General features: G+C 46.0%; 3 protein-coding genes and 1 long non-coding RNA gene across 4 annotated transcripts; 2 read left to right on the forward strand and 2 right to left on the reverse strand.

Annotated features, from left to right (window-relative positions):
* Positions 1 to 454: 454 nt before the first annotated feature.
* timp2a (TIMP metallopeptidase inhibitor 2a) lies at positions 455 to 12,933 on the reverse strand. The gene is made up of 5 exons (XM_076033566.1): positions 12,358 to 12,933; positions 5,457 to 5,557; positions 5,249 to 5,357; positions 2,681 to 2,808; positions 455 to 1,719 (listed from the first exon to the last, which is right to left on the reverse strand). Exons 1-5 carry the CDS (start codon positions 12,488 to 12,490, stop codon positions 1,522 to 1,524), a joined length of 669 nt encoding a protein of 222 aa, XP_075889681.1. The 5' UTR covers positions 12,491 to 12,933; the 3' UTR covers positions 455 to 1,521.
* LOC142893218 (uncharacterized) lies at positions 5,454 to 8,609 on the forward strand. Its single transcript, XR_012927662.1, has 3 exons — positions 5,454 to 5,585; positions 5,674 to 5,775; positions 7,432 to 8,609. It is a non-coding gene; the product is annotated as an uncharacterized LOC142893218 (long non-coding RNA).
* Positions 12,934 to 14,307: 1,374 nt separating the features above from the next.
* sfxn2 (sideroflexin 2) lies at positions 14,308 to 19,531 on the reverse strand. The gene is made up of 10 exons (XM_076033565.1): positions 19,319 to 19,531; positions 18,504 to 18,674; positions 18,320 to 18,418; positions 17,447 to 17,522; positions 17,064 to 17,149; positions 16,441 to 16,501; positions 16,280 to 16,346; positions 16,083 to 16,182; positions 15,921 to 15,968; positions 14,308 to 15,083 (listed from the first exon to the last, which is right to left on the reverse strand). The coding sequence occupies exons 1-10, from the start codon at positions 19,471 to 19,473 to the stop codon at positions 14,984 to 14,986; spliced, it is 963 nt and encodes a 320-aa protein (XP_075889680.1). The 5' UTR covers positions 19,474 to 19,531; the 3' UTR covers positions 14,308 to 14,983.
* Positions 19,532 to 21,632: 2,101 nt separating this feature from the next.
* On the forward strand, positions 21,633 to 24,374 carry arl3b (ADP ribosylation factor like GTPase 3b). The gene is made up of 6 exons (XM_076033568.1): positions 21,633 to 21,775; positions 22,307 to 22,450; positions 22,535 to 22,651; positions 22,735 to 22,785; positions 23,076 to 23,261; positions 23,415 to 24,374. Exons 1-6 carry the CDS (start codon positions 21,773 to 21,775, stop codon positions 23,460 to 23,462), a joined length of 549 nt encoding a protein of 182 aa, XP_075889683.1. The 5' UTR covers positions 21,633 to 21,772; the 3' UTR covers positions 23,463 to 24,374.

Genomic DNA, 24,374 nt, shown 5'->3' on the forward strand with positions numbered 1-24,374 from the left:
CCTCTCAGCTCGACACTACAGCTACAGACATCAGACAGTGAAGACACACCCGAGAAAGAGTCGTGTCAGGTAGAATAAAAACACTAAAAAAAAAATACATAAGAAAGGAGAAACAAATAGGAGTTTACTTTTAAATTATGCCTCTAATACTCATAGTCATATATAGAATGTTACTGCTGTTAAAGGTGTATGACACAGTGCCGTAAACTCGCTCTCTACGACAGCGATGAAGCTTTCATGTGTAACAGGAAGTAGCGGAAAAGATGAGCGGAAGCCACCGGGAAGCAGGTCAAGACCTTGTTAGTCACCAAGTGAACTATCAACACCTGACAGGTTGCTGGTTCTCACCCTGAAGTGGACAACCAGCCGTTATCGAAAGATTCCCACTCACTCAGTCGTTGTTGCGTCGCTGCTGGAGCGGTTCTCTGGCTAGATAAGGAGCATGCGTCTATGAGTACAGACTACTGGAAACACTGGAAGCACCTGTGGGAGTAGGAGGGGGTTGCATGGGGCGGGGTGGGGTTCTCGGTCCGAGTCCTCAGGCTCTCGTCTTAGACTGGAACTCGTCCTCACGAAAGTGCAAATCTAGGTTCTAACGCAATAAATGATAGTCATCAAATTACAACAAAAGTATATGCATAGGTACTGTACAGCTACATCCCTCAGGAGGGAATGTCAAATATTTTGGATTGTTTGGATCCCATGAGTTTTATTTTTTTTCAAATTTTGAGCGCAAGCCTTCATGCATAGACTGGTCCAGTGAGGCCCGTGATGGTTGCAGGCTTTAGTTAGTTAAAAGGCAACAACAACAAAAAAATACACATACATCAAGGTTTAAATTGTCGCCCAACAAAACCAGAGACAGAGAGAGAGAGATCAGCCATGCAAGATGACTCATGTTTGTTTTTTCCAAGAAAAAGCGCATTGTGGGCGTGCAAAACACGTGGCCAAACAAGCTCCTGGCGAAGAAGGTGGAGAGAAGCAGTAACCAATAGTCACCAGTCAGTAACCGATAGTTCAGTCACCAGACGGAGGGAGACAAACACATAAAGAAAAGGACACTTGGAATTTGACTTTGGAGTAACAATGAAGAGGAACCAGGTCAAGAACCAATGATCGTGATTCAGGGGTGGGAGGGGCCGTTTCATCCTTCTGACGCCAGCCTCAGGAGGAAGTTATGCCATCACTCGACCAGTCTATGTCTCACGATGCTGCTGGTTTATTTTTTAAAATTGGTGCCGAGTCTCAGAATGAGCGCTGAGCCTCTCGGAGGGTTACGGACGACACACACACACACACACACACACACACACACACACACACACACACACACACACACACACACACACACACACACACACACACACACACACACACAGAGGAGAGAGGCTGAGCACCGTTTTCAGACCGACAGACAGGCAAATTCTACATCAGATTATCATTATTCCCTTTTTAAAAACAAATGAATTTGTGAATCTCAATGAATTCTGTGTGTTCCTTTGTCAGACGAGCCCGCTGGGTTTAAGGATCGCCGCCGTCCAGGAACTCCTTCTTGGGTGAGGAGACGCCGCGGTACCAGGAGCAGGAGTCGTCTGCCCTCTTGATGCAGGCGTAGTGGTTGGCCTGGAGGCCGTACACCTGCTTGTCGATCATTAGGTCGGTCCACAGACACTCATCTGGAGAGGAGATCTCACAGGGCAGGGAGGGGCAGCGCATGATCTACACACACACACACACACACACACACACACACACACACACACACACACACACACACACACACACACACACACACACAGAACAAGAAGTTGTTGGGAGTATTTAGTACTGATTGTACATGTCGACAGTAACACATGGTTTTCAGCCTCCATCCAAAACTCCAAAACATCCTTCAGTTATTTTGAAAACAATCATCCACCTCCATCAAAGCTGAAAAACCCGGCATTAACACAACTCTTAGAAATATACAACCGAGAAATATTGTTTGATTGATTTTTAGTCTAGTGACTAAGTGAGTGAGAGAGGAGAGGATACAGAGCAAAGGTTAGACAGAGGCAGATGATTGGCTGGGGAGGAGCCCAAAGGACAGTTTTAGTTAAAATGCCTGAGAACTGCAGGAGACTGTATAACTACAACATTTTACCACATTCTACCTGTACAACTGTGACCTTTCTAGAAAGTTATCAAAGACACATCATTGTGTTCGTGTGTGTGTGCATGTATTTTAAAGAAATACTTCCCCCAAAAGGCACAGCACTTCAGACATGCTTCGCTTAATTTGAACTACTAAATAAATACTGAATAAATAAAAAAATATTAAATTACGAAGAAAAATTACTGTAGTCATGTAAAGTCCACAGAAAATTGTAATAATAAATGCATGCGGCAGTGACTCAGTAAGTGTCCCAACACGCCTGACTTCTCAATATCTGTGTGGAGAGGAAGAGGAGGAAGAGGAAGAAGAGGAAGAGGAGGAAAAGGAGGAGAGGGAGAGGAAGGAAAAGAGGAAGAGGAGGAAGAGAAGGAAGAAGAAGAGGAAGAGGAGGAAAAGGAAGAGGAGGAGAGGGAGAGGAAGAAGAAGGAGAAGAAGAAAAAGAGGAAGAGAAGGAGAAGGAGGAGGAAGAGGAGGGGTCCCTGCAGCTGCAGTGAATCTCCGCTGGTCTGGGCTTCGCCAGCTCACCTTGCACTCGCAGCCCATCTGGTAGCGCTGGCTGAGACCCTTCTTCTGGGTGCTGCTCAGGAAGTCCCAGGGCATGATGTAGTCACACAGGGTCACCTGCATGGCGGCGCCGCCGGCCTCGGCTTTGCCTGAGACAGAGAGGATGTTGTGATGGCACAGAAAAATAACACCTCGGGCAGAAGAGGACGGTGCACGTAGACGGCGTGCAGGTTGCTGCCGGGACTTGACTGTGACGTGAGGCCGACTGGGAATAAAATGAGCTGATCTGTGATGTGAAAAATGATCTCAAACGGGTCGGTGCTGTGAGTCCATCTGACCCTGAAGAAAAACACCCACAGCTGAGCCTGCGACCACCCTGACACCTCTGATAACAGGAAACCGTCTCAGGATGCTTTTATTGTGATTGGTTGCAGCCAGTGTGTGAAATAATCAGCAATATTCAGGATGCCCCTGAATGTTACTCAATACCAATCTAAATTTCCTTAACATGCAGGAGGCCTATAATTACCTTACAATATTTAATGGATGCAACTTTGTAGCTTTTTTTTGTATCCAAGCCAATAACATCTCCTTTTATTCATTCTTCCACGAGGTCTCAACCTTTTTTCTTTTTGTGAATAATATTTTTAAAAGTTGAATATTAGACAGGGTGATCTTCATTCATTTCATTTCCGTACCCGCTTCTTCCCGAGCTCAGGGTCACGGGGGTCTGCTGGAGCCTATCCCAGCTGCCATAACGCGAAGGCAGGGTGACACCCTGGACAAGTCGCCAGTTCATCGCAGGGCAGGGTGATCTTCATGTTAATATAAATATAATAATTTATTTTGACCATTTGTGTTATATATATCAATAATGGTCACTAAATTGGGTTAATCGGTTGGGTTGAACTCCCGTGGGCCTCTTTCGCACACTGGTTGCAGCTCAGGTAGCGCGATGCAGCATTCGGCCTCAGACACAGTGACGACAAGCTGGTTAGCAGGAGGAGGTCCAGCAGGAGGAGGTCCAGCAGGAGGAACCTAAGCCAGACTTCAGGAGACCTTCTTTATGTTTTGAACTGGTGCAGAGCTCTGAGGCCCTCTGCTGGTCAGCAGGTGCTTCTGCAGCAGTCAGGAAGGCCACTGCTGGTGTTCATCTCCGCTACCGCCGCCGCCGCCACCACCACCACCACCACCACCACCAACAGCTATCTGGTGTCCAGCTGCTGGTGCCTCTGCAGACCCAACATTGATTCTGACACACTGTTGTGTGGCCCAACAGAAGCCTGAGGTGACACACACAGACTGACGGACGCGGCCGCCAATGTCAAGTTTAAATGTAACGCATTTATTAACCGACTATTTAGCGTTTTTTTTAGTCCTACAGAAAAACGTTGACTTTCACGCTTGAGTGAGTTTGTTGTTTTTCTGGGCGTCTGATCTGAGCTAAATCTCGGACAATATGTTCTTCCAACTCTCTGTCTGTCTGCAGAGCAGCTCTCAACATGTTCAGCTCTTCCTTGCAGACGGTGGCGGCAGCGGCGGTGACTCATGTTTCACTCTGACTCATCCAGCTGTTTGGCCTTTTGAACCAGAGGGGAGAAACAAAAAAACGGGGCGCCCCAGGCTGCAGGAAAAGTTAACCGGAGAGACGGGAACAGCTGGCTTCAGCAGTTCCTCCGGCTACGACTGTGTAATTAAGGGCAGAGTGTTTGCGGACACATCCGTCTGCCGTGGCTGCAGACCGGATCCTGTAAGTGGTGGGAAGTAACAAAGTACAATTACTTTGTTACAGTACTTAAGTAGGTTTTTCAAGTATCAGGTATTTTTAATGGAGTATTTCTTTCCCGACAACTTTTTACTTTTACTCCCTACATTTGTACACAAATATCTGTACTTTCTACGCCTTGAATTTGAAAAACACGTAGGTTACTTTTGTGTTCAAAAATCTTTAAAAAGATACAAATTCTGTTCAAAGTAATTGACTTATTAACATAGTTGGTGTTGTTGTTGCTTGAAGCGGAGCTATTTCAACAAAACGTAGCTGATGTGTAGTTCAATATTAAAGTGGATGATATTTTAGAGGGAGATTATTTAGAGTACCTCGGCTTTGGGGTCACTGTTCAGTACGTTTTTGGTACAGAGGAAAAATAAGCATGTAGAAAATACCATTAAAGTTTGGTTGTGCTGTAGATAAAAACAAACAAAAAACTGTACTGAGAGAGTAGCAAAGCTGTTAAAAATGATCAAGATGCTCATTAAGACCTCTGGTCAGTTCCGTCCAGATTATTTGATCACAACTTTTAACTTTTTGCAGTTTTTTTTTTTATACCTTTGACACGAGTACATTTGAGACACTGTGAGAACTTGAGTAATGGAGTTGAATGAGTACTTCTGAATACTGTATACTGATACTTTTGCCACCTCTGCCGTCCGTTGCCAACTGCCTGCGTCGTATCCTGTGACGAGGTTTAGCTCAGCTAAGCTTTTAGCTTAGCTCAGCTTATTTTATTTTAGCATGAGAAGGCGACTTCCTGGGAGGTAGGAGGAGGTGAGGGAGGAACAGGAGGAGGAGGAGGAGTCAGTCTATACCTGAGATCAGGTACTCCTTCTTGCCGCTGGCGTCCAGGGTGACCCCGCAGACGGCGGACACAGGCGCGGTGAAGACGGCCTCGATGTCCTGGTTGGGCCCCTTGAACATCTGGGAGGAGAGTCGCAGCGAGGAGGAGGTCAGTCACCATCAAACACTGTGTGCCCCCCCGGCTCCCTCTTCCACTGACACAGTGGTCCGCTCTCCCACCTTGATCTGTTTGACCTCATACTGGATCCTCTTGATGGGGTTCCCGTAGATGTCGTTCCCAGCGTCCACCTCCCGTTCTCCCACCACCTTTGCTCGGATCACTGTTGGAGAGAAGAAAAGAGGGGTGGGGTGAGTCGAAGGGTGAGTGAGTGTGGGCTACAATAGTGGTGTAGTCTAGTTTATTCTAATGATGATAATTTTTTTTCCCCCCTCCCAGCCTCGTACACATCTGTCCGGCAGCAGCTGCTTCAAAACAACACAAAGCAAGGAGCACCATCCTGCTCAGTAATGCGTGAAGTATCCAGCATCCACATATACGGTAAGTGAGATCATGAAAGACCAATTATGTATTGTCCAAATGTAAATGTATTGTAAGCAACACCAGATATATAACAGTCATTCACAGCTGGACTTTAATGAACTGATAAACAGCAGTCACAAGACAAATTTGTTAAAATAAAGAAAAAAATTAAGAGTAATTAATGAATTGACACACTTCAGCAATCAAGAGTAGAAAGGTCTCTACAGCGGCACTTGAAGCAATGACTGCCTCTCAAACAGATCAGAACATAAAACATTATTTTAAACTAAACTGATACGTATCTTTGCGCAGTTTTTAGTGGTTGTGCGGTAATTCTGAACCTTTTCTAGTGGTTATACAGCGTGTCACATATCCTACACCACTGGGCTACATCAGGCCACATGGTCCAACATCAAAAGCAGTTATTTTTGGTGTGGTACGGGCCACACCAGCAACATTTATTTCTCCTCAAGTCTAACGAGGAGCAGGTTCCCAACATTCTGGAGCCAAACCAGCCTTCACATCCGCTGCTGAGGGAGCAACAGCAGCCAGTGGAATAAATAAATAAATAAATAAATAAATAAATAAAAGGTTTGAGCTTTCCAGACACATAAAGCAGCGACTGGCTGGCCAAGGAAGCAGCAGCAGCAGCCGTGTGCAGCCTGTTAATGGTGCTGTGCTGTTTAGTGCAGACTGGAAAATGTGAGGAAGAGGGAGGAAAAAACAACAACAACAACAACAACACAGCAAATACAGGAAAGGGTGACACACTGATTACACAAGCTCCCAGCTCTTGGAATCCCTTCATGGCTCAGACAGACAGACAGAAATCTGGAGGCTCGGGCTCTCCTGCAGTTTAGCGCCACACTTCTCTTATCGCTGCGTCACTCACAACCTCATCTGTTCCTCTGACTCCCGATAAAGAGAGAAGAACCAGAGAATCACGGAATCCATAAAGAGAACAGCCTCTAAAATTATTTTTTAACAAACTATCTCTCTAAGCACCTGTCTGACCTTCAACGACCTGGACCAACCACCCACAACATTATTAAATACTCAAACATTTTCAATGCAATTATTATTGAAAAGGTCACTCATTATTTCTAAATTCTCCAAACAATTAATCCTCCACTGAGCAAAAAAAAAAAAAACTCAACTTGACTCAAAAACTTTAATTTTCTAAACGAACAAAGTAACAAGCAGCTAGCCTGCGTTTGGCTTCTCAACCACACCAGTAGGAGGCGCTCCTCATCCCTCTTTTGATGCTTGCTCACCAATTCATCTGACAATCAGTTGTTAGATTGTTATTTTTAGAGTCGATGAAAATGCTGTGGTAGACGGCGCCGATGAAACACAAAGTTATTTTTTTAAACACAACAGTGGAAAAAAAAAAGAGCCTAATTTCCTCAAAAACAAACTTCTGCATTTTGGTTCCTCTCCGTCTCTGAGGGTCATGCAACTGTGCAGCTGCAGCCAGAGAGCGAGCGCACACGTGTGCGCGCGCGCGAACACACACACACACACACACACACACACACACACACACACACACACACACACACACACACACACACACACACACACACACACACACACACACACACACACACACACACACCTGGATACCACTCTCCTGCATTCCTCTCAATTTTTCCGCTCCTGTTTCCTGACCAGCCGACCGACGACCCGCCATCAGAAGCAGGACGTGGCCCTCAGGAGGAGATCTGCGGCCTCCTGTTTTACAACGGACTCATTGCAAAATTTTGTTTCTTCACCTGGCTGTTCCTAACCGGCCTTGACGGCTGAGATATAGTCAAGAAAGAAAAAAAATGAGAAACAAAATGAACTGACAAACATCCTGGTATTTATTGTGCCGATTCTTCATTTTACAGCAGCTTTGATTGTTTTACATCAATGCTAATCAAGTCTAAATGTACCCTCAACCATTTCTGTTTAAAAGTAAATAAATACTAGGATTTACTGATTTTTTCTGTCCAGTGGGTGGCGTTCTGCGTGATACCTGTGGTATAAATATAACACTGAGCAAAATGTGTAATTATATAATTACAAATTCTGGACATCCCAGCCGCCACCACATGGCGTGATGCTTTAACCATGTAACCCCCCCGAGATTCCCCAGCAGCCAATCAGAAGGCCCCAGTCCATAAACCACTGGCTGACCCACATTTGGACTGGCGGCACGTCTCCGTCCCAACCAGGACGGGACATCATCTAATGGCTTCTGCATGCGCGTAAGCGGCACTACGCAATGTTTTCCAATGCACATCTCCATCAATACACAAAGCACAAACCACATCCTCAGAGCCCCTCTGCTCACATCACCGCATGACTGTCCACTTCTTCTTCTTCTTCTTCTTCTTCTTCTTCTAATTCGAATCCGACTCCAGCCACCACAAAACTGCCGCCTCGACTGGTGTGGCTCACAGAGAGGAGTAGCACAATGCAATCCATCCTCCAGAGGTCTCACGCACACACACGAACACACACGCACACACACACCACGGTGATGTGTTAGTCTGGCGGTTTAATTGGGAGCACACATTACAGGATCACAGTACCAGGGTGTGGGTGTTAGTGGTGTGTGGAGGCCAAATACAATTTGAGGGTGCAGGGTTGCAAGTAAACAGGGTGGAGCACCGAGTCTGAACTGTGGCCAACTGAAAACAAAAAACACACCCCTCTAAACCTTTAATAGCCACTTAGAACTATGCGAAAGAAGCTGATGCAAATGGATGAACACACACACACACACACACACACACACACACACACACACACACACACACACACACACACACACACACACACAAAAAAAACAATCCAAAACAAAACAGGACTCTGCAGGCCAAAAGGCTGCTGGGCAGGCAACCAACGTTATCCAGTCCTGCAGCAGGCCAGCAGAGGGCGCATTGTTGATGGTGGCAAGGCTGTCATTCTGCTTGTTACAATTGGTGGGAGAGGTGGGAAGTAATGAAGTACAAATCCTTTGTTACCGTACTTAAGCAGATTTGTCAGGTATCTATACTTTATTTGAGTATTTTTTTTTCCTGATGACTTTTACTTCCTACATTTGTAAACAAATATTCTGTTCGAGTCATTCACTTATTATTACTCCTAGTTGTTGCTGGAAGCGGGGCTATTTGAACTCTGCTGCTGTGTAGTTCAATATAGAAGTGAATGATATTTTACCTGGGCTTTGGGGTCGCTGTACAGTATGTATTTAGTACAGAGAAAAATAAAATAATGAAAAATAAATGATTCCAGTTTGGTTGTGCTGACAGCAGCAAAGCTGTGCAAAATGAACTCTGGTCAGTTCAGTCTAGATTATTCTGTCACAACTTTTTACAAAATGATCAATGACTGTATCGTTACATTAATGGCAAGTACATTTCTGGAACTGTACTTTCTCACTTTTACTTGAGTAAAGGAGTTGATTCAGTACTTTTACTTTTTACACGAGTATCCATACTCTACTTAAGTGTGAAGTCTTTTTGAAAACCACCCGTTTATAGGAACGCCAACTTGAAGGCTTTTATCTCGCAGCAGAAGCAATCCTACGAAGAGAGTCAGTGAGGTTCTCCATGTTCTCCATCACAAGGTTGGACAATAACTCAAACCTTATTTCAAGGAGGAAAACACCGTCAGCGTTTCCAGAAAGGGAGACGGTGGTGTACAGTCAGCGGCCGTCGTGTTGTTGAACGCCGACACAGGGCGACCACAAGGCAGTCAGACAGGGCCGGCCGACCAGCCGGGGAAGTTCCCCTCTTGTGGAAGGACGATTTATAAAGAGAAGAAGGATGTTTGTTCCTGCATATGCAATGCCTTGTGTGTGTGTGTGTGTGTGTAAATGTTTAGCAAGGTGCATGACTCGGCTGGATGTGTCTCTGGTCTGTGGCGCCAAACCTGGTGCATCATCTGCCATCAAAAGGCCAATAGTGACGCACGCACACAAACACACGCACGCACACACACTAGATTGCACATCCCAGCACACACACACACACACACTCGACTGCACATCCCACCGTGGGATGTGCAATCGAGTGCGCGTGTGGCCACATAAGTGGTGACAAAGTCATTGCGGCAGTTGTTGCTTTCATGTCAGTCAAAGTCTGTTCTCAACTGAAGAGCAGCCCGAAGCGTCCGCACCTACGTGGGCATTCTTTTAAATGGAAAAAAAAAATAAGATCAAACTTCCCGTATTCAACAAAAGCTATTTAAAAGTAATGCAACCACATATGAAGGCTGTGGGGCGACATCATGTACACGCACACGCGTACACACACACGTACACACACACACACATATAGCAAGAGAGAAGGCAGCTCAGTAGCAACAACAGCAGCAGCAGCAGCAACAATAACAACAACAATACTGCAGTGTGAGGGGCAGTAACTGAGTTATTTTTGAATATTACATTGGTTATATTATATATAAAAATGGCTGTCAGTCCTGATACATACATATATATATATATATACACAAATATGACGAGGGAGCCTGCAGGCCGTTGTGCAACAGGAAGTGGCTAAAAGTATCCATCAGGTGAAGAAACCTTCTGTCTTACAGAAAGACAACTCTGTTTGTTTTCAGGTAATACTCAGTTTTACAGCAAACTGCTTGTAGAAAAAGCTACATTTGAAGGATCCATCTGGGCCAAACTCCCGTCTGAAGAGCTTTCAGCCCATCTTTGGATTCCTCAACCGATCCACTTTATTTCACCTGTTACAAAAACCAGGATGCAACCGCATCAACGTCACCTGCGTCATCGTGGATACAGCAGCAGCAGCTGCAGCAGCTTCATCAGATGCGGACAACAATTCAACACCGAGAAGAAGCCGGGACAGCCTGGAGTCTTTTTCCATTAATTCATGTCATCCATTGACAGATTTGTACTGTACCCAACTCTTGGCTCTTGACAGCGTTCGGTAAGACACAGCAGCGGATGACCACTGACATCCAGCTAACGGGCCAATAGGAAGTCTTTCAGCTAAACCACTTCTTCTGGCCTTGTCTACCAGATGGACCCATGAGATAAATCCAAAGGATTCCAAAAATGTTCCATCTTCCTCTTCCTCCTCCTCCTTCTTGCCACACCTGGACAGCTTTAAAAAAAAAAAATCCCCATGAGTCAGGATTTTGTGCTCAGCGCCACCCGGGGGTCAATGCCTGACAGTAACGCACACCTCTGTCGCTGCTGATTTGTGGTTTTTGAGCCATCTTTCCCTCCCTTCTCGTTCTCACAGTGAACAAAAAGGTGCGTTGACTCACACACACCCTTTAATAAACATGGTGCTGACCAACCCCAAACACACACACACACACACACACACACACACACACACACCCTGTTTGACTGTGCAGTCGGCTCAGCGGAGTCACACCTGCAAACACAGGATTGCGTGTTGCAGCAGGACGTTATGAAAGCATGCACATCTCGCCACAAACACACACACACACGCAAACGGGTGAGTCAATAGACAGAAGAGGGAAGAAAAGATGGAGCGTGTTTCTCATCTGTGGAGAAAAAGCTGCTAATGTGATTTTTTTCCCCCCAGACTTTTCCCTCATAAAGCACCTTCAACTGACGGCCAGATGTCACGCACAGCTTGTGCATGTGTGAGAGAGAGAGAGAGAGAGAGAGAGAAAGTGTGCATGCATTTGTGTGAGTCCGTGTGCTAGTGTGTATCCCAACATTGCACCGGAGCAAAAGCTGGGAAAACCCCAGCAGCATTCCTGTAATTCCTCACTGCACCACCCACAGCAGCAGCAAGAAACAGTGAAATGAGGAGGAGGAGGTGAAGAAGGAGGAGAAAAAGGAGGAGAGCTCGCTGTGTGACATTTTGTTTCAGTGTGTGTACGTGTGTGTACGTGTGTGTGTGTTTTATATCCAGCGCTCCCCCTCCCCAACACTTCTCCCCATCTCTTGTCCTCCTCTCTCTATTCCTTCCCCTCCTTGTCTCCGGTGCCACGTTGCCCTGCCTGGTAAACACTGAGCTCCTAGTGTGCTCCGATGGTCCTGGAGCTTCTGCTGCGCTGTCCTGCACCAGCAACAGCACCAGCACCAGCACCAGCCACTGACGCTGCAGGCACACAGTGCGGCCCTCCGGCAGGGGAACGGGGATGTTTCATCATCATCAAACGTGGACGATCAGATCACAGCAGAAGGTGATGAAGGCAAAGTTCCTTTCTACTCGACAGCTGGTGAACGCCCTCCTGTGACGTCTAACTGTTATTTCATGAGGTCACAGCTTCATCACGCCCATTCTAGGACAATATATTTTCACAATTTTTTGTTGGTATTTTTAAAAGGTGGTCAGGGACAATGGCAATCTGCGTGTCTGCCGCCGGGGCCATGACGGTAGAACATTCCTTCCGTCCTCCAACCAGCCTCCTCCAGGCAGCCAGGAGCCTCCTGCAGCCCGCTGAGGGCTCACCGGGAGCCGGCCGAGCAGCAGCAGCAGCAGCGGCGGCCTGACGTAGCTCAACAGCAGCAGCAGCGGCAGCGGCAGCAGCAGAATCAGGTCCTGCGACAACAAACAAACACCCAAACAACAACAGCACCGCTGGTCCGCTCACCTACGTCGGCGTTGCAGAACGCCTGTTGCGGGTGTACCGGGGCGCAGCTGCACGCTTCCGCCAGCTCGTCCGCGCGCCACAAGAGCAGCAGCAGCGCGAGCGCGCCCATGATGCCGTTCACGCAAGAAGGCATTTTGTTGTTTGTTTTCTTCGTCCTCCTCCTCTTCTTCTTCTTCTTCTGATTCTCCGCCTCACGCAAAACAGCAAACAAACAAACAGACAGCCAGACGCCGAGGAGGCAGCGGTTTAATTGGTTTCCGCCCTCCGCTGTTATCTGCGCAGATGCGGTGCAGTGTGGCGGCCCCCTCCTCTCCTCTCCTCCTTCTCCGCCTCCCTCCTCGACAGGCGACGTCAACAGCAGCTGCGCACCGGGCTGGAGGTGAGCTTCGGCGGCGTGCTGGCTGGCTGGCTGGCTGGCTGTCTGTCTGTCTGGCTGTCTGTCGCTGTCGTCGGTCCCTCAGTCCGTCTGTCAGCCTGTCTGTCTGTAAGACTGTTTTCCTTCTCCGGGATCGAGGCGGTTTTTATAGACGTCTCCGTGCGGCGGCTCCTCCTCCTCTCCACCTCCCAGCCCTATCAACCAGCAGGGGGCGTCGCGGCCTCTGTCTGGGCAAACACAAAAAAAGAAAAAGAAATCAGCCTCCAAGTTCACCTCTACTAACCGTGAGACACAAAGCAAAATTAGCACGTTGGTCTCGTATCTCGGAGCTCGAAAGAAGATTAGGGTGATAAGTAGAGAAAAGAATATTACAGGAAGGAAGGATATTCTTTTTAGTTTAAGCTTCGAATTTTAAATTGGCATTTCGTGTATATAGTCGACGTAAAAAAAAAAAAGAGACAACATTTCGTCAATAAACTCGGACGTAAATTAAGTTTTCAGTAGAGAAATTTTGAGATTAATGATAATCAACGTATTGCATTCGCACACCTTCCTCACTCGACAACTTGACTTCTGTGGAACAATTTGTGAGTTTGTACTTAGAAATGTGGGTTTAGTAGTAGGAAACCCCCTGCTCTTTTAGCACGCAAACACTGTGGTGATAATTATTCGGACATTGAAAAGACTGTGTCGAACTGTACGTCTGTTTAGAAGGAAAAAACAAACTTGGAGGAGGTAGTCGCCTTCGTGTAGAATGAGATAGCTGGGAATGGACAGATGCAAGGATAGAGATGGTCGCACCTGCATGCTATAAAGTGAGGCTTAGTTGTATCTCAACAGAATAAGTCAATCGATCAAGTCAATTGACTCTGAAGGTGTGGAGCACAGACGAGCCCTGCGTCTGAGGCGCAGGCGTTACCGAAGCCAAGGGAGGAAGACAGATGAGATTAACTCTGGGAAATTCGCTTTAAAATGAGGTAAACAAGTAATAAATGACGAGAATAAAATGTCGACATAAAATCGACAAATTTACAGATGTTTACACATTTGTGATTATTCAAAATGACAACATGGCAAATGTAAAAAAGAAAAAAAGAAGCATACTTTTAAAAAAGCAGGTTTGTTTTTAATTTGATGCGCGCATCACTAATAACATCTTTTTAAATGCCTCCCAAAACTAGTGAAATATTTTGACTGTTTCATACTCAATCAGCCTCAAAAGAACACAACCAAATGTGAATGTGTTTTGGGCCTTTTTGCTAACAGTAGTTCATGTTTCCTCTTCTGAGACCAAAAACAGCCAGGCATAAAAATATGAAGATGAGCCACTCATGCAGCACGTGCCTGAGTCCTCATCTTAACATTTTTTTCCACATCGAGAAGATATAAACTTATGCAACTGAAGCAATAAGGTGTGGCTCTTTTTAGCAATACTGGAGAAATAGCCCTTCAATGTGGTGATCATACCTCAAAATGCAGTTTTAAGATATTTGAATTTTCTGAAGTGCTGTTCAGAGTTTTGTCTTACTCTAAAATGTTGCATGAAAACAAATCACACAGCTGTTAAAAACCACTTAATGTCACATATTTATTTATTTTTTTTAATTCTTTTTCGCACTGAGAGTTGTTGGCAAGAGCCTGTGATGGTGCATCATCTGACTAGCACATCTGTGGAAATGAATCATACCAACTCGTCGTCATCTGCCTTCTTTCCTACAGAAGAGGGCAGTGTCCTCCATCTTTATCTTACCAGGCTGTCAAATCATGCACAGAGGTATTTTCTGTTATCATAGAAACTGTAATATTGTTTTTCGAGGAGGAAAAAAAAACTAGCTACGTTGTTTTTTCCTGCTACACTTAGTTGAAGGCACAGATTGTCAAGAGGGTTTTTGGCAGAACCGTTTTCACAGAGACACAAGCACACCATGAAGGACAAACTGCAATCTGCCGCAGATAAAGCACTCATCCTAAGATGACGACATTTGGTTTCTTCTCAGCACGCTGCAGCGTCTGTGTGTCCAAGTCAGGAAAAAGAAACAGGAAGCTTCGAAACCAAAGACAGAGATTTCCCTAAACACTGACACCAATCATCAGAGCCAGAGAGCTCCACTGTTAGGACAGAGAGCTCACGAAAAAAAAAAAGGAATTTAATTGAGACTAATAATTAGAAAACTATGACCTCTTACATGAGCCGCTCATGTATTTGATCCGTGTGCGACTAAGAGATAAGGCTAATCGGCGTCTGCAGCCTCAGAGGCCTTTGTTGAAGTAGACACGTTGCACAGCGTCTCCGTACTGAGACACAATAGAGTCTCTGAGCTCCGGCTCCAGCTTGGACACGGCCATGGAGCTGCAGCACAACACACAGAGGGGGGGAGAGAGAGAGAGACAGAGAGAGAGAGAGAGAGAGAGAGGCTGAGAACAGACCAGAGCAGGAACATGTCTTTCATTGTTAAACAAGTTTCTGCTGAGAGGTTTGTGAAATTCTGCTGTATCCTTAGATCTTTAATCCTGGACTGCAGAGGAGAAACATCAGCGTTGTCACATTAATCATCTACTAACGAATTAAACATCCAGAAAACATCATAATTGGCCCTGTGTTTACAACCCCCAGCTAAAACTGCTTTGTTGGACCTTTACTTTAATTATTAACCATTATTAAACCAGATATGTAAAAAAAAAAAAAAAAAAAACTCCACTGAGATCAAGATGGGTTCTCTTTTTACGAGGGTGACCTGGCCAAGGTAGCGGCACACGTCACAGTCAGTGAAAACAGGAAATAGACAAACAGTGGAATATAGAAGTGTAAACAGCGTGACTCATAAAGTGCAGGAGGGCCGTACACAAGGTCGTAACGGCTGTTCGATGGATCGCTGTCAGCCTTCAAGGATTGAGCAAAAATGACTGAAGTGAAAGACACGTGTTCTGACACATGAAGGCGCCCTCTGGGGGTGGAGCCAACACCTTGCTGAGGGTGTGGTCATTAACTGAAGAGGTATCAATCCATACTGAATGATTTTATTATAACATCTTCTTAGATATTGTGGTATTTTACAATAGTACTTTGACTATTTCTCTATTCTTAGATAGTTTTCTTCCTGTAGTTTGTGTTTCTAACTGTGATAACTGGAACATGTGATTGGGTGACAAATGCCTCATATAAAAGTCTAAGCTTTTTTGTTTTTACCATCTCTGCGGAAACAGGGAGCAGGCTGCCGGCACCATGAAGACCAAACTGTGAAGACAAAGGACACAGAGAAGATGAGTGGGTTTTTTTTATGAGCGTGGTGGATCCTCTGTGGAGATCAGATCGGCTCAGAACCCCTCAGTTGCTCTCCTCTCTACTTACAACACTCCCACCAGCATCACTTGGATCGGTCCGTGCAGATACGTAATCCTCTGCATGAACTTGTATTTTTCCAGCCTCTGCATGATGATGGGCAGGATGACTGACCAGGGGGAGGAGGGTGGGAGAGGGGGAGGGCAGAGGGAGAAGTTAGTGTTGCCAAAGGACCGTTTGAAGAGCGCAGCGTGATGTTTACTCACTCATTCCTGGTGCAGCCATGGTGATTCGGGAGATGACCACCTGAGAGATGCCCTTCGCTGCCGCTCGCTGCCACAGAGACAAACACACACAGAGCTCATTAGCCAGAAGCTAACTGGAGAAATGCCCGTGTTCTGATCTGAGCGTTCTCCTGGCAGCCGACCGTGGAGTTGCCCAGCTTGTTGCCGTTCTCGTCCGTCACTGCAATGCCATTCAGGATTTCCCTGGAAAGGATAGAAGGAAAACTATCAGCGTCAATCGCCACGTGAGACCGTTATTTCTTGATGTTTGAACATGTGGCTTTCAAAATGAGGGACTTTGATGATGAGAGCAACAGAAGATCTACTCAATAATATTCAGACCTTTCAGCCTTTAAAAATGGCCGTAATTACACCACCTGGACAACCTGTTTGCTGCAAAGTCAGTGATGTTGTGCCTGTTCAACACTATCATCATACAGCTAGTTGTATTATACACCCAGTGAATGGTCGAGATAACTAAACCCATGCAGCAGATCCCGGATCTGCTCCAGGTTTCTTCCCAATGGGGAGTTTTCAAGACACCTGTGGCGGTGATATAGCGCTTTATAAACAAAAGTGGATGGACTCATCAGGCATCAGGATTCCCACTCCTACAGCTGACACCCAGTGGGGCAGCAGCGGGGCAGCCGGCTCATTACCAGGTGGGATAGTTGGACCTTTGTGCACCTCGCCGCTGAAAACTGGGCACTGCTCGGCAGAAATCCTGCCTCCAACAGCCACTATAAGTACAAACACAAGGACTTACTGTTGCCTCATCATAGGAATGTTCACACAGTTGGCGGACGCCACCGCTACGAAGGGGACCCATCGAGCCACGAGGGGCGGGGCTTTCTGCAGGAGCAGGAAAAAAAGGGTTTAGGGGTTAAGTCCTGTTTTTAAACAGGACAGATTACTTCTGATTACTAGATCACAATTAATTTGTTTTACACATTTTCATTCAGTTATCACCCCACAGATTTTAAAACCTTGCAAACTATACATCTATCTATCTGTCTATCTATGCATTTAAATCCCCTGAAGAAGAAAAGTACAAGATGAATTTCATCCTGCACTTTTCACTTGTTGGTGATTATCATTATTTTCAGAGCGGGTTCCTGAAGGCAACAGGAAACACAGCAGCACTTGTACCTTAGTGTAGAGGTTGAGTCCCACGGCTGTGGCCAATGCCGTGCTGGTTGCTGTGATGTAGGCCACGCCAATTTGCCTGGAAGGTACAGCACAAGTGGTTTTTAACACAATGCCGCTGACAGGGACACTGGCTCAGTGGATCTTTACAGGAGACCAGACTGAGTTCCCTTCCACACAGCTCTGTTGATGTAGTTGACGCTGCCGTATTCTGCCCAATCTCACATCTCTATTTTGTCATTCTGGACTCCAGCGGAGCAGCGTCGGATCACGATAAATTTCATGCAAAATTCTTGCACACAGAAGCTGCACACATTTAGCCTCCAGCCAAAACTGACACTTTACTGGAATTTCCACATTTTGGAAAGGAGTTAAAAAAAAAACAAGACTGTTGCAGTGGGTGGAGCCAAGACCCGACAGTGGGTGTGGTCACTAACCAGGGAGAGGTGTCATCAGCGCCCTTTGTGACATTGACAAAACGGTGATTTCTAGAACTGTGTTTGACAGGACAGAAACTCTAATTATCAGTATAAAACAGTGGTGATGGACCTCTGACTTGGCGCACAATGAGAAGTTAAACACTGACCAACTGTAGTTAAAGGAAGAATCAAATCAGTTACTAAAAACTGGCCATTTGTCCTGCAGAACTGAACTCTTTCATCCTTGTGCTGCTGCAGCCTTTATGCTGATTGTCATGAATTTCAGATAAGTTCTCCATCAGAACTGCTGATTCAATGTTAACATAAAACCCTTTTGAAGAACATGAAAACTACACAGTGGGCAAAGGGGGGTTGGGTGGGAGTAAATTACATAATCAGAAGAAATTCTGAAAGAAGCTAGAGGATTATCGGCGTCCATGTGAGGCTCAAGTCTTACTTGGGGGTAATGGGGGAGGCGGCGTTCCGGTTGGTGTAGTTGACCAGAGCGTTGAAGGACTGATTGACCCACTGCCAGAAGACCACAGCAGGAACTGTCCTGAAACAGAGCAGAAGCTTCATGGAAACCCTGCAGCAACACGTCAGGATGTGATTTCCAGGATACTGTAATCTGGCTGTAGAACCTGTAGAACTGCAGCATGAAGCCGGTGATGGCCATCCCTCCGGGGACCTGGAAAGACATGCGCCCGATCAGGTTCATGCGATCCCCCGTGTCCGGGTGGAAGGCCGAGTCGTACAGCTTCTTGGCGTAGTGCAGCTGCTCCTCCGTGGTGCCGGGAGGGACAGAGCCCGCCCTGCAGGGCAGCAGCCACAAGAAACATGTTAGCACAAGCTGGAAATGTCCCACTAGGGCACACACTCTGTCAGCAGAGAGGAAACCTTCCGCTAACTTTATTGGGGGGAAAGGGGACTCCACCAGGTGTCTCCTTCCACACCACTCTTTATTATTCAACCTTGATTAGACCAGATAAAACCCACTGAGATCAGGATCTGCAGCACATGTCGAAGAGCAGCTATAGAGAGTCACAGTGTAGAATAAAAGACACAATTTTAAAAGGTGCAACAGTTTATTCTGTGCAGAGAGGGCAGCACCTAATTCACATGGAACAGATAAAACAAGTGTTGGAGAAGAACACAAGGCATAGGAACTACTTGCTCTTTGTAATAAGACACACAAGAGAGTTTTGTAAATTAGGCTCAGCTAATGTGCATATCTATGTACGCTCACAGACGGCAAGTTCATGTGAATCCGAACAGTGGCAGTTTATACACTGTCAATCAGGAAAGTTAGCTGGTAACTTTGGTCTGTTAATGTTTGAAATGGTACTATAAGTATTTGTGGATGAAGAAAATGTCTTCAGGTTACACATTGAGAAGGTTTGCAAGGTGAAGACCAAGACGTAATTCAAGGTATTGGGAGCATTTTGTGAGAATTCACCTGCAGCTTTCCACCAAGGCTTTGGCCTCGTCCAGCCGTGAGTTCGACAAGGCCACCGTCCGCCAGTCAGTGACGTTAAAGAAGTGTTTTAGCCGCCCCATGAATGTGGACTGATCCCATCGTGGAGCGTCGATGTCGAACGAGCTCAAAGCCATCGTGGTGGTTTTCAGGAAGCTTTATGCATTCAAGAGAAAATCAGGGAGTAGACATTAAGAGACACCGTCAGGCTGGAACATCCTGACCAGTCACAGATGCTTTGAGCCACAATCTGGTAACATTAACATGATTTAAGTCCAGGTCACCACACACCAGACCTTCTGACCTTTGTACTGTAACAGCTGTGTACGTGTGGGTGTGTTTGCTTTTAGGTTGTACAAAACAGAACACACGTTTTAATTATAAACCAGCCCTGTTTAGTTCTGGGAAATCATTCAAATCATCCCAAAGTTTGGTTTGGCCTCATTTCTTATGTGCAAAGCAGTGTTTCTTTGTCTAATTTCATGTTCAGATAATACTGTGTAAGAGTAAGTACCTTAGTACTTGAGTAAGAACCTTAATTAATGTTTTTAAGACTCCAGACAACACTCAGAAGAACCCCTGAACTTCTAAAAGGCCAAATTGTCTGTGGAATTACTGTCTAAAGTCCTGCTAATGGTTCCATGGCTGATCGTTTGGTGATTTCTGCAGCTTCAGCATGCTGCCTCAATTACCGAACTAGAAAAACCAGAACCTGCTGACCACAAGCGAAAATACTCAAGTACCCCACAGTGGGTCGTCATGCATGTTGTCCAGTGTGTCTGCTCTGAATTCCTGCAGCACTGACCTGACCAGTGAGGGTTAACCTTCTGTAAATAAAGGGGCGTTCAAGGAGACGACTATCAGTTGTCACTGGAGGTTCAGTCCGGCTGCAGCTGGACTGTTTGATTGGAAAGTAGGTGAAGGCCTGCAGGACCTCATGGGCAACACTCAACATGTGCCGACCTTCACCGTGAGCGACTGCTTTGCATCTTTATTCTCCAAGTAAACTCGTAAAGAACATGAAATGAAATTAATGGTGGTCTGATCTCTCTGTGGTTTTGAAAGTTTCTTTAATCTTTGAACTGTGATTACTTTTTGCGGAATATAACTTAGTGATCTGCACAGTAGTATATGAAATATGACAATGCAAACAGTGTAAACAGCAGCTGTTTTATTATTATCATTATTTTACACAAAAAAGGCGAATGCCCATCTTTCCTCCACCTCTTAAATGTAATCATTAGGTTTTTCATTTGCTTATTGTCAATTCTGACAGCTCACGGCTGTCATATCTGTATTTTTCTTCTGTACAACAAAACAAAACACACAAATTATGTAAATCGAGGACAAGAAGGTCACTTATAACCAACTAATCATTTACGAAAATAACAAGTGTTGCTCACTTGCACAAATAGGCAAAGTTGCGACCTGGAAGATATTTGAAGACTGAACAAACTGGATCTGCAGGCCAGAGCACAATAAACATCTGAATATATCTGGAAAAATGATCATCTGGAACAGATATATGGAAGATCACATCAGTTCGTGGCTGAGTTGTGCACGTTGTTGTAAAAGGTTAATGTGCGTATTCAAGCAGTGTATTACACTAAAACAGACAGTGAGATTGTGGAGAGCTGGGTTCAACCCTGCGGAGGGGAGAAAAAAAAAGAGTGAACTGAAGAAATGTCAGCGCGAAATGATGCAACCTCGCAGCTCGAGTTAGCAGCTGCTCGGACGAGTCAGGCAGAGAAGCAGCAAACCGCGGGTCGAAGCACCGACACCGACACGTCAGATTGCCGTTCAGAGTGACAAAAACACCAGACACGTACCTTTGATAGATCTCCCCCACGTCCCCGCGGAGCGAACCTAACCTGACAGGTAATCAAAATGTGCTCGTGTGGCACGCTCGAGGCATGGTCACGTGGAAAGGCCTCCTCCAATCACGAGCCAGGGCAGCTCCCCTGCGTTGTGAACCGGCGAAAACCAAACGCGGTCCTTTTGTCGCTGTTAGCCCGAGTAAACCCGTCAACCCTAATGTCACACACATGTCAACCAACGCCAAAGAAAACAAACATATACGATATCGGGTCTGTTCCACGACCGAATTTCCGATGAGAGTAAAACTTGGTGAAACTATTGTGCTAACTAACTAGCTAGCTAGCCAGTTAAATAGTCTCCCACTACATGTTTCGTCAGCGCGAGGCTCGCTGTGCTCCGTCAATGGATGGTGACATGCATTTTACAACTACCCAAAGGCGTGTGTAACGTTTATGGAAAATAACACGGAGTTAATGCAATTTGCAAACACTTGATTTAGCCCAGTTGGCCACCAGCATCCCCCCCGCCCCTTCGAGGCGCCGTGTGTGCGTAACTCTACGTCTGACGTCACTCCCCTTAGTAACCCTCGACGGCGTCTCCAGGAGAGAAGGCAACAAGATGGTGAGTGCAATTTGTCGCAAAAACTAGCCTTTAATTTCGAACTTGTGGCCACAAGTCGGTGAATACTGGCGTTGAGCCGCGTCTCTTGAGTGAAGTTGCGTGTAAAGACCCCGCCGATTATAGCTATAAGCCCCCCACATGATTAAAATGAAACGGAACCGCTAAAGCTCGCCTGTTGCTCCGTCTCTTTTTTTTACTAGGAGAGATTAGCCTAGCATGCTCACTGTGTTTAGTTCAAATAGCGGATTTCTTCCGGCCTCTTCATTCAGAGAGGGCGATATGAACAACAGTAAACAACGATGTGCAATTTATAGTACTGATCATGTCTTGCATTTAATGTTTCCATTGTGTTGGAGCGGGGGTTTTTTTCTCCCCTCCAATAGAAGGGCTTTATTTACGGCCTGTTCGCGGGGAGTCAGTGTGGAAGAGGGTTAGCAGCATCCGACTGCCTGCATGGCAACACCACGCCAGCTTGTTGCTGTTTTTTGTTTGATGTTGTTTTTAATTTTGTCGTTTTATTTTTCGTGGCAGGGATTGCTTTCCATCCTGCGCAAGCTAAAGAGCACCCCGGACCAAGAGGTACGGATACTGCTGCTGGGTCTGGACAACGGCGGTAAGACCACGCTGCTGAAACAGCTGGCTTCTGAGGACATCAGCCACATCACCCCCACACAGGTGAGGAGGACACGGCCACACACCTGACCAGAGGGTATCTCTAACTTGCAGTTTAAACCAGATACTGCGTTCTGTGTCTATCAGGGCTTCAACATCAAGAGCGTCCAGTCTCAGGGTTTTAAACTGAACGTGTGGGACATCGGAGGCCAGAGGAAGATCAGGCCGTACTGGAGAAACTACTTTGAGAACACGGATGTGCTGGTGAGTTGATGGACAGAGTTGTGATGCTGCAGCTTCGTGTTGTCAGCCTGCACTGAGGAATGTGACTTTTGTTGTTGTTTCAGATTTATGTCATTGACAGCGCTGACAGGAAGAGGTTTGAGGAAACAGGCCAGGTATGTACTGTGCTTTGGCAGCACATCCTCTGCAGTAAATACCTCTGTTTTTTGATTGAAACAAGATTCATTTCTTTAAGCCTTAATTTGACAAAGTGTGATCATTTGTACCTACATCTCTATTAAATGTCACTAACTCTTAAACGAGCAAAATGTTTTTACAACTGCTAGGCAGGGATACAGCTGGGCTTATCTTCGGAATGTTCCCGTGACATCGGATGAGATGGTTTTCACATATGGCCCTCGCAGTTGTTCTCTGACTCCGAGATGTTTGTGTGTGGGTTTGTCAGGAGCTGGCTGAGCTGCTGGAAGAGGAGAAGCTGAGCGGTGTTCCCGTGCTCATCTTTGCAAACAAGCAGGACCTGCTGACGGCCGCGCCGGCCTCCGAGATCGCCGAGGGTCTCAACCTGCACACCATCCGCGACCGCATCTGGCAGATCCAGTCGTGCTCCGCCCTCACCGGGGAGGGCATCCAGGTGTGTGTCAGCCTGCTGCAGCTGTCCCTCACTGTCCCGTTCTCGGGTTGAAGTAAAACGTGTGCACCATATTTATCATGTAGCTAATTTACGTCATGTCACAATGGAGACTCCTCACTCTTGTCGTATTCTCTGTACTTTGGTTTCTTTCAGGAGGGCATGAATTGGGTCTGCAAGAGCGTCAACGCCAAGAAGAAGTAGCTTGGTTTCTAGTCTTCTAATACTCAGGAGGAAGAGCAACATACGCGCGCGCGCACACACACACACACCCTGAGCATTATTATGATGGAGTTTTACCTGTGAATGTACCACTAATCCACCACAGACCTGATATTTTTAACACCGAGCTTTGTCTGCAACGCTGATACTTTATAACTAATCTCAACCAAACTGTCAGAGGCGACTTCAAAGTGAAACTAACGCCAGGGAACTGCGCCCACCGCCCCACCCTCTGCTGAGACCCGCCCACGTCACCACAACCATCGGCCGGCTTTTCACGACCTCAAACCTCAAACATTCCTATTAAGATGCAGCTTCCTTTCAATTCCGACACATTCTTTTAGCCTGTTTTCCATCACCATGTCGTTTTGTTTTTGGTCTTTTGATTTCACTGGCGCCGTGGGCGCTCTTCCTTCTCGCTTATGGCTCCGTTTGAAGTGAGGTATATTTTTGTAACTGTCTTATTTATGCTAAAAGTAGAATGCTTTTAAATGACAAGTGGATTGAGTGATGTCAGGGGTGTTCCCCCTAAAAAGTCAAAGTGTACATGTTATGTATAAACAAATGGTTGAACCTGATTGGTTGAAAGGAACTACACCCTTGGAACCGATGTAAATAGCTCAGCCCTAGTGTTCAGAAGTGGAATTACGCTTGTATCATGACATTTTGGTTACTCTGCTGTTATTTCTAGTCTATAAATGTGTGCAGATCTAATATTTGCTGATAGGTTTTTAAACACATGCCTAAGTACTGTACATCCCTGTGCATTTCTGTGTGCCGAGCCCCCCTCCCCAAATCCCTTCCCCGTTGACATTTCCTTTTTGATATTTTTGAATGTAACTTGTCCCAAACTCCTGAAGGTACTGTATGTGAATAAAAGGAAATTATATTGAA

This window comes from Nelusetta ayraudi, unplaced genomic scaffold, assembly GCF_046127955.1.
Source record: "Nelusetta ayraudi isolate G7.1 ecotype Tasmania unplaced genomic scaffold, CSIRO-AGI_Nayr_v1 ptg000042l, whole genome shotgun sequence".
Taxonomy (NCBI): Eukaryota; Metazoa; Chordata; class Actinopteri; order Tetraodontiformes; family Monacanthidae; genus Nelusetta; species Nelusetta ayraudi.